We start from the raw sequence: 10,708 nt of genomic DNA, 5'->3' as shown, positions 1-10,708 counted from the left end.
TCAACAAATGTTGATAAAGACGTATGGCTCGCGGATTCAGGTGCTAGCATGCACATGACGTATAGAAAGGATTTTTTTACCGCACTTGAACCGCTTCAAGAAGATCACTTTGTTAGAATTGCTGACGATAAAGTATTGCCTGCAATTGGAATAGGAACAGTGATAATTTGTGAAACTGTTAATAGTGTCTTTTTTGAAAGAAAAATGGAAAATGTCCTTTATGTGCCTAATTTGAAGCGAAACTTGTTTTCAATTGGAACTGTGAATGATAAAAAATTTTCATATCATTCATATGGAGATAGATGTGAAATAAAAGACCAAAGTGGAAAAGTGACATCACGTGGTGTACGGTACGGTAAATTATTTAGAATGCTTTTTAAAATTAAAATGCCGGAAGAGTGTAATGTCGCAAAAGTCGGGACGAATGCTCACAAAAATTCCGTAAAATTGTGGCATGAACGTTTTGGACACATAAATATTCGTGCGTTGAAAAATACAAGCAAAGTGCAAGATGATAAAAATTTTGTGATTCAACAAGAAACTTTATTTTGTGAACCGTGTGTTTTAGGAAAACAAACACGGAAACATCATGCATCGACAAAGCATGAAAGTATTTTCAAACCAGGAGAGAAAATACATAGTGATGTGTGCGGTCCGATAAATGTTGAATCACCACGGGGGTCCAAATATTTTATCATTTTCAAAGATGATTGTACAAAATATCGAAAAGTTTACTTTTTGAGACATAAATCTGAAGCATTCGCGAAGTTTAAGGAATTCGAAAATTTGGTGAAAAATCAGACAGGAAATAATTTAAAAGTCCTACGCACTGATAATGGGAGAGAATACATGTCTGACGTATTTGTACAGTATACAAAAGATAAAGGAATAATCCATGAATTTTCATCACCTTATATACACGAGCAAAACGGAAAAGCCGAGCGAGAAATTCGAACAATTGTTGAAAGTGCGCGATCAATGTTATTGTGTAAAAGTATTAATCGAGAATTGTGGAGTGAAGCTGTCAACACTGCGTGTTACTTACTAAATCGAGCAATTTTACAAGATGGAGAAACTAAAACACCTTTCGAAAAATGGTTTAACAGAAAACCAGAAGTAAAACATTTGCGCGTTTTCGGTTCAGTAGCTTATGTTAATATCCCTAAAGAAAAACGAAAAAAGTTCGATCCGAAGAGCAAGAGAACAATTTTCGTAGGATACGATAACGAATCATCGAACTACCGAATGTGGGATGAAGAATCAAGAAAAATCTACGTAAGTAATGATGTGGATATTAATGAAGAAGAAACTGTTATACAGAAAAATGTATCTGATAACAGTTTTCGGCCAGAAATAAATTTTGACGAAAATAATGACGAGGATCTTCAAGTTCCTGAACAAGAAATACCTCAACAAATTTCAGAACAAGTTGCTGTTCAAGAGAGAAATTTACGCGATAGAAGTAAAATCAGAAATCCCGATCGTTATGGAGTCCCTGTAGCGTACATAGTGGATAATGTAAAGGATGAAATGCAAGCTCTTGACGAAAATGAAACATGGAGCTTATCAACATTGCCATCAGGAAAACGAGCAATTGGTTGTAAGTGGATTTTTACAATCAAAACTGATCCTAGTGGAAACAATAGCAGGTATAAAGCAAGATTAGTAGCAAAGGGTTTCACTCAGCGTCCAGGAGTGGATTTTTTTGAGACATTTGCACCTGTTGTCCGCTATGAATCGATAAGGATTTTGTTATCACTGGCAGCAAAAGAAGATTACGAAATTGCAAAGTTTGATGTAAAAACTGCATTCCTGTATGGACAACTCGAAGAAGAAATCTACATGCAACTTCCGGAAGGATACATCACTGAAGACAACAAACACTTAGTGTGTAAACTGCATAAGAGCCTTTATGGACTGAAACAATCCCCAAGATGCTGGAATAGAAAATTTGTTGAATTTTTACAAAGTTTCAGTTTTCAAGCCATAGAAAGTGATCAGTGTGTGTTCGTGGGTAATGTGAATAATTTCTCCGTGTATCTTACACTTTATGTTGATGATGGCCTGTTAATTTGCGAAAGTCATGAGGCTATAATCAAAGTGCTAAATTATTTAAAATGCAATTTTACTATAACAATGGGAAGTGCAAGTGATTTTGTAGGCATGGACATTCAGCGCGATCGTGCAAAGAAAACTTTAAAAATTAGTCAATCAGCGTATATTGAAAAATTGTTAGTGAAGTTTGGAATGATTGAAGCAAAATCATCGAATGTTCCTGCGGAACCTGGTTTGTACTTGTGTAAAAGTGAGAAAAATGAAATGAATGATTCTTTCCCTTATCGCGAAGCTGTAGGGTCGCTTTTGTTCTCAGCTAGAGTTTGTCGTCCAGACATAGAGTACGCGGTCAACTACGCGAGTCAATTTTTAGATTCCTTTAATCATGAGCATTGGCAAGCAGTAAAGAAAATATTCAGATATTTAATAAATACTCGCGATTTTGGAATTATTTATGGAAATAGTGGGAGCTTAAATAATTTAACAGGTTACACTGATGCTGATTATGCTGGGTGCTTAGTGACGAGAAAATCAAGAAGCGGATTTGTTTTTATGCTAAATAATGGTCCAATTTCTTGGTCAAGTCAGCGACAAAATGTTGTTTCTTTGTCAACAGCAGAAGCAGAATATATTGCCTTGGCACATGGTACAAAAGAGGCTGTTTGGTTGAAACGAATTTTTAATGATTTAAAGATTAATTGTAAATGTGTTCCTATTCACGTCGATAACCAATCAGCTATCAAGCTAGCTAATAATTCAGAATTTCATAAACGCTCTAAGCATATTGATGTGAGATTTCATTTTATTAGAGATATTCTCAATCGCAATGAAATTGAAATAATTTATATTCCGTCAGAAAATCAGTTAGCCGACATTTTTACAAAACCCTTGTCAAAACAACAGTTTTGTATTTTGCGTGAGAAACTCAACATAGCAAACACTTCAAATTAAGTGGGAGTGTTGAATATTTTAGTTCTTTAGTAATAAAGTAATTTGAAATGTTTCTAGTTGTAAAGTGAGGAAAAACAAATTGTAAAAGAGAAACTTTTTGCCCAAAACGTGCCTGTCTGCTGCCACGTAGGATAATCTTTTTATTGCGGGTAAACTGTAAATTCAGGTAAACCGAACCCCCCCCCTTTAAGTGTATGGATTGTGTTTATGCTAAGGGTAATGACGAGTTTATTTTGAGTTAGTTGTCTACGAACTGTTAAGAAGAACACTGCGTGTTCCTTTGACTACATTTGTAACCATTTTGCCTAAATACAAAATAAATACTTTTATTAACAAATAAATGTCTTTGAAATTAATTAAACATTCAACAACTTTATATTCATTTATATGAGATTATTATTTATTACTCCTTCCAATACATTACAAATTGGCGACGAGGATAATTTGGACTTTTTTTTTTATTGTGCACAAACTTTTATATCTCTATGAAATGATTTTATTGTAAAAACGTGGTGTGCTTTTCGTTTCGCGTTTGACTCTAAAAAGTGTGACTAACATGAATGAGGAGGATTATAGAAAGAAATTGCAGGAAGCAACTGCAAGACAAAATGATTTGCAAAGTACAATTGACAGATTGAGAACGGAAAGAAACTCCAGCAGATCGCGAGTTAATGAGTTGGAATCTGAAATTCGGCAAACAGGTGCCGCAAACCAAAATGGCGGCGCATTAGGATCGACTACGTCACAAAACGCGGGAAATTTACCGCCAAATCCATCGATGACGCTTCCAAATGTTACTTTTGTTTCCACAATTGGCGCTATGAGCGAGTTTCAAATTGGGGAAGACTGGAATATTTACCAAGATCGCCTGAACCAATACTTCATAGCAAACAATGTTGTACAACCGGAACGAAGGGTGGCTGTTTTAATTACATTGATTGGTTAAGATGCTTACAAATCACTTAAGGATTTATGTGATCCAGAATTACCTTCGAGGAAGAATTACGAGGAGTTGTGCGTGATTTTGAAAAGTCAATTTTCAAAACGTGTTTCAGTGCTTCGAGAAAGAACTGAATTTCACGAGTTGAAACAAAGTGACCAAGAATCAGTGAATCAATGGTTCATACGGATTAAAAATAAAGCCGCGTCGTGCGAGTTCGGTGCGCAATTGGAAAGTATCATTAAAGATAAGTTTGTGACAGGTCTAAAAAAAGGGTTAGTTTTGGATCGTGTTTGTAAAGAGGATCACTCCAACTCATTGACTGACATTTTAGAAATCGCGAGAAACAAAGATGCTGCAGTTGTTAATTTGAGAACGGAAAATCATGTTTTTAATGTTAATTCTAATGAGAATAAAAATTTTCCGAGGAAAGACTCAAACAAAAATAAAGATAAAAAACCGGCTAATGAAAGTTACGTCAATAAGAAAAGTGACAATGCGTGTAAACATTGTGGATTTACGAATCATGACTCACAAAAATGTAAATATAAAAACTTTAAGTGTAAGAAGTGTAAAAAACGGGACATCTTGCGAAAATATGTAAATCGGGGGTTGATCAAAACTTTTTAGAGGAAGAGTACGAGTTGAATTCAGCATTAGATTGTGAAAATTTGTACTTTGTCGAATGGGGTTTTAAACCGACAATGGTTGAAGCGGTTATCGGTAATGAACATATTCAAGCAGAAATTGATTCCGGTGCCGGTCGATCGGTTATTCCTGAGTCAGTGTATAGTGAACGACTTTCTGAGTACAAACTGAGTGCTGTTAAAACTACGTTAAGATTGTATGATGGTACAATTATTCAACCTTTGGGACAGATTAATGTCGATTTGACAGTTGGTGGTAAAAGTGTGCCAGCCTCCCTTCTTGTTGTCAAACATGGATGTAGGATGCTTATCGGCAGAGATCTGATGACCTTGTTAGGATTTCGATTGACCCAGATTAATTCGCTCGAACCAGATGAAGAATTACGTAAGTTGTTACAAGAGTTCGAATCACTTTTTGATGGTAAGCCAGGTTGTTATAAATATGAAAAAATTGATATGAGGATTATTGAAAATGCTAATCCTATTTTTTGCAAGCCTAGACCGGTACCGTTCGCTTTTAAAGGGGAAATGGATGGACAATTGGATAAATTAGTTAAAGATGAAATTATTTCTCCTATAGCTGACAATGAATGGGGAACGCCCTTGGTACCAGTACTTAAGAAGGATGGAGGTCTTCGCGTTTGTGCAGATTATAAAGTAACCGTCAACAAAGTTCTGGAGGATGTTTGCTTGCTTGCTTCCTTATCAGGTAGAAAAAAGTTTTCAAAATTGGATTTGGCAAGTGCATTCAATCAACTCCAGGTTACAGAAAAGACTTCCAAGATTCTTGCTTGGAGTACTCATAGAGGCATCTTCAAGGTCAACCGAGTTCCATTTGGTCCGAAAACTGCTGTGGCAATTTTTCAAAAAATCATCGAGAAAACGTTACAAGGTGTTCCCAATGTTGTGATTTTTTTGGATGATGTTGTTGTCACCGAGCGAGATTAAATATTTGGGACATGTGATTGACAGCCAAGGACTTCACAAGGATCCAGATAAGATTGCTGCCATCACAGATGTCAAGTCACCGAAGAATGCCACTGAAATCAAATCTTTTCTCGGAATGGTAAATTATTATGGAAAATTTGTTCCTCACATCAGTCAACTTTTGAAACCACTTTACGAGGCTGCTCGTAGGGAAGAATTTTCATGGACATCTAAAGAAGAGGAAGTCTTCCAGCAAGTCAAGGCCGAAATTACTTCGGAACGCTGTTTGGTCCATTTCAATCCCGATTTGCCAATTAAATTGGTATGTGATGCTTCAAAGGATGGCGTTGGTGCAGTTTTGTTTCATGTTTTTCCGAATGGTCTGGAAAAACCAATCACATTCGCCTCAAGAGTTTTAAGAAACTCCGAGAAGAACTACTCTGTTATACACAAGGAGGCTTTGGCGATTCATTGGGGAGTTACCAAATTTTACCAGTATTTGGTTGGTAGGAAATTTTTTCTTTGTTCCGATCATAAACCTTTACTTGCTTTGTTTAGTGAAAATAAAGGAATTCCACAAATGGCAGCAGGTAAGCTTCAACGATGGGCACTGTTTTTATCGAGTTTTGATTATCAATTTCAATACTTGAAGGGCAAAGATAATGGAGCGGCTGATGGTCTCTCAAGGTTGCCGAGACAAGTCACATCCCCAATTGACGAATCTGAGGATTATTTTAATTTTCTGGTTGAAGAGAAGTTACCTGTCAGTGCCAAGGAAGTTCGAATCCATTTACGAAGAGATCCTGTTCTTAGCAAGATACTTACCTATGTTCGAGATGGATGGCCGAATGATGTGGAATCGGAACTCAAGGCTTTTTCTACGAGAGCTCATGAATTGGCTATCGATAACGATCTTTTGATGTGGGGGTACCGTCTGATTATTCCTTCAAGTCTCAGACCGCGACTATTGAAAGAGATTCATTCCGGACACATTGGTATCGTTAAGATGAAGTCTCTTGCACGTCAATATTTTTGGTGGCCGAAGTTAGACGCTGAAATTGAGGATTTTGGAAAAAGATGTCGTTCGTGCCAATCATTATCGAGGAGTCCCGAGAAAGCGGAATTGATTAAGTTCAGAGAAGCTGAATTTCCATTTGACAGAGTACACATTGATTTTTTAGGACCGTTTCATAGTAAAATTTTTTTATTATTAATCGATGCATATTCCAGGTGGCCTGAAGTCATTGAGATGAAACACACAGATTCGGAAGCAACTATTGAAGTTCTGCGAGAGATTTTTGCTAGATTTGGAATTCCCAACGTGATGATTTCTGACAACGGACGACAACTTGTTTCGGAAGAGTTTGAGAAGTTTTGTAAATTAAATGGAATATTGCATAAAACTTCAGCACCTTATCATCCGGTTACTAATGGACTTGCTGAGAACGCTGTGGGAAGTTTTAAACTGGGAATAAGCAAAGCTTTGCATAATCAAGAAGTTTCTTCGAGGAATTTGAAGGTATCTGTTTCTCGTTATTTATTTGCTTACAGAAACACCCCACATTGTACAACAGGTGAATCTCCAGCGAAGCGATTTTTTGGACGAGAATTGAGGAATCGATTAGATTTATTGAGATCAAAGAGAACCGACTTGGCTAACGAGAATCAAATAAAATTTTTCAAAGGACACAGAGACATTTCTTTTTCCAAAGGCGAAAATGTTTTTGTTAGAAATTACAAAAATCCCATGAAACCTTCCTGGTCCTCAGCTCAAATCAAGGAAGTTTTAGGAGATAGAACTTATTTGTGCAATCCAGAAAATTCCGATTCATCTATTGTTTGGTAGAGACACACCGATCAAATGATGAAGAATTCAAGCGATAACCCCGAGAATCAATTACGTGAATCGCCGAGGAAGAAACAGGATTATTTCCCATCGAGTGAAAGCCATTCGGAAGCATTGGATAATTCGAAATTGGAATTGGGAGAGAAGAATTTACGTGTACAGAACGCGAGTGATAGTGTTTTTCATTCCCCAAAAAATGTTTCTAAAAGAAATTTGAGGAAAAGTTTTGTATCTGACATTAAAGGTGATAAAATTATTGATACTCAAATTAAAGTTAAAACCGATTTTAATATTGATCAGAGACCTAAAAGAACAATTAAACCAGTTGAACGTTTGAATTTGTGATAAATAAAAAGACTTGGTATGGAGGAATGTAGTGTAGTACATTTATAACTCGCCAGATGGCGCATAAGTATTTCAGGGTCAGTCTTGATTTTTACGTATACACGGTTAGTTCCGTCTCAGGCTTTGTACTATTTACATGTAAAGTCATCTATGATTATTAATTATACTTTATATTCATTTATATGAGATTATTATTTATTACTCCTTCCAATACATTACACTTTCCAAAGATTCATAGTTGAAAAATCATTTATGTAACTATTTAAGTAGAAAATGATGAAAAACCTAATCGCATAACTGCACTTTTGGCAATAGGCGATAGGCATAAGCGCATAACTGCATTCAGAATAAAAAAACAATTGACGTAATCTACAAAATTAAAGTAATATTTTAAAATAAAAATATTATTTATTTATTTATTATTTATTTTTATCTTATAATAAGGAATTTCAGAAAAAATAAATTTTTTTATTAGTTTGACTAATTTTTCGATTTTCTCTTTTCATTAATTCTTTTGAATCACAGGTATCTTCATTCTTCTCGATATCTTCACAAAAAATATTAAATTTGAGAAATTACGGAAATGTAAACATAAAACCTAACCTATTTTTAAAAAATATTCGTTTCATTTTTTTCATAGATACAATAAACATAAATAATAATTTTATTCTTTTGCCTTGATTATAATCATCTCCTTCAGATATATTTGTTTCAGACTCAGATTCGTACGTCACTATTAAATTCATTTTGACAATTTACTATGACATGAAAAATAGAGTGAAGTTGGTTACATATTTAAACTTGAACAGCATAAACACATAACTGCAAAAAAACTTTCAATTTGACTAAGAATATATTAAATTTCATATGAATTCGTGCGTTTTATTAAATGTGATAAACGTATTTTAAAAATACATTAAATAATGAGACTAAATGCCCAATACCAAACACATCCGTTGATTTTCTGATTTGACAGAGCTAAATGAATATTAAAACTCATTTTTCTCAAAATCGTGACAAATGCAGTTGTGCTGTTATGCTTTTCAACCACAGACTTAATCTTCCAAAGGGATTAAGTAACTGTCATATATTGCAGACCCACATTTACATGATATAATAAGAATTTAGATCATGTTATTATTTTGTAACTTATTTCCGATAAACGATTCATTGTTGAATAAATTATAAGAAAAGACTTTTGACATGATTAAAAATAAGTTTGAAACAATGATTAAAACTATTCACAATAAGAATAATAATATGTGTTGTGTTTTATATTAAGATATTCAAAAATTAATTATGAATAAATAATGATTAAAAAATTATAAATTGACGGAAAATCCGTCTCTAACACGCCATCTAGAAAATTTATTTCATAAGAAATAAATTTTCTTCATAACACGAACTACACTTCAAAAAAAATATTCACCCAAAATAATCATTTACAGTTGAAAATCCTAAGTTTCTTTACAGAGAATACGCTTTAACGTTTAAAGCGTTTTTGAGCATGCAAAGAATTTTCGGCTGCGCGAGAGGACAATGAAAATTGTGCCTGTCCCCTTATACCATTTAGTACCTTTATGATTAAATATATTGCATTGAGAAATTAATACTAATAGTTTTTTTCTTTAATTAAAAATATAATAAATAAATTTATCAATTACATTAAATCAAGAACAAGAAAAACAAATAATTTAACTTTATTAAAAGAATAAAATCCATGTTTAAAGTTAGGAAAGATAATAAGCCAATGAAAAAACAGGACGCCATTTTTTAAAGCAATAAGATACGCGATACTTTCCATCTTTTATTCTTTCTCTCTTGTCAGCAAATATCATTAAATTAAAATATTATTTAATCTTCATATTTTTTAAATAAAAATATTAATAACAAAAAAAATAAATTTTTTTTATTACGTCAATAATCAAGTAACAAACAATTTAACGATGATAAGAGAATAAAATGCATATATTTAAAGTAAGGAGAGATAAACAGCTAATAAGAAAACAGGACGCCCTTCTTCATTATTATTAATTATTATTAACCAATAAGATATAAGTTACTTTTTATCTGTTCCTCCTTCGCTCCTTTTTTTATCGCCAAAAAGATAGTGGAAATGCGGACCGAATGAAAGAATACGGAGATTATTATAGTTAATAATAATTTTCCATTCTTAGTTATACTTAACATTCTTTTTTTGACGCAGAATTAGATGATCTTCAAAATAAAAAAATAATTGACGATTTATCTTCATTTCTTCAAATGTTATTAATTATTTAAATAATTTCCATAATTAATTATTAATTTAACACCCGTTTATCAAAAATAGTTCATATAGACCTCGTTGGATGCGGATTTCGATAAGCATAGGAATGGTATTTTTAAAATTATTCGAATTTTATTTGTTCGTAAAATATTTCATTTTTTATTAACTTTTGTTAGTTAATTAATTAATATATCGAAAACAAAAAATAATGCTATCTCAAAAATTTAACCATCGATTTATTATGACTTAAACAATATTCATGATTTTTATCGCGCTTCAAAATAAGGGAGAACATGTTTAAAAGTTATAAACAAATTTTATTTTTTAAACAAAATGTTAAAAAATTATTTTTTTCTAAAAAATTATTTTTTTCTAAAAGTTTCAGGTTTTTTGCGTGAAAAACATTCTCAACATTTCTTCCTATTTTTAGTAGGGAAAAAGTTATGAGTAAAGCAAATAAATATTGCTGTAATTTGTTATTGTAAATATCTCAAAAAACATTAAAAATTTCAAATTCAAAATTTGTACACTTATTTAGCACCACTATCACTACAATTTACCGAATCAATTACAATTTACCTTTTGAATTATTTAAACAATTAAAATTGTTTTTTTAATAAAAATAAAAATTATTTAATTTTTTTTTCAAAATTTTTTCATGAATTTAAAAAAAATTCATCCCGATTGGTAAAAAAATTACGGAAGTTATAATAAATAAAAAAAAAAATTAC

General features: G+C 32.8%; 2 protein-coding genes across 2 annotated transcripts; both read left to right on the top strand.

The window, feature by feature from the left end:
* Positions 1 to 4,650: 4,650 nt before the first annotated feature.
* On the top strand, positions 4,651 to 5,541 carry LOC127284354 (uncharacterized protein K02A2.6-like). The gene has a single exon (XM_051309750.1). The coding sequence runs from the start codon at positions 4,651 to 4,653 to the stop codon at positions 5,539 to 5,541; it is 891 nt and encodes a 296-aa protein (XP_051165707.1).
* Positions 5,542 to 5,656: 115 nt separating this feature from the next.
* LOC127284353 (uncharacterized protein K02A2.6-like) lies at positions 5,657 to 7,366 on the top strand. The gene has a single exon (XM_051309749.1). It carries the CDS (start codon positions 5,657 to 5,659, stop codon positions 7,364 to 7,366), a length of 1,710 nt encoding a protein of 569 aa, XP_051165706.1.
* Positions 7,367 to 10,708: the final 3,342 nt, after the last annotated feature.

The sequence above is a fragment of the Leptopilina boulardi genome, unplaced genomic scaffold (assembly GCF_019393585.1).
Source record: "Leptopilina boulardi isolate dan_hultmark-lab unplaced genomic scaffold, ZJU_Lbou_2.1 LbouV2_324, whole genome shotgun sequence".
In the NCBI taxonomy this organism is placed as follows: Eukaryota; Metazoa; Arthropoda; class Insecta; order Hymenoptera; family Figitidae; genus Leptopilina; species Leptopilina boulardi.
This window is presented reverse-complemented; position numbering and strand designations above follow the sequence as displayed.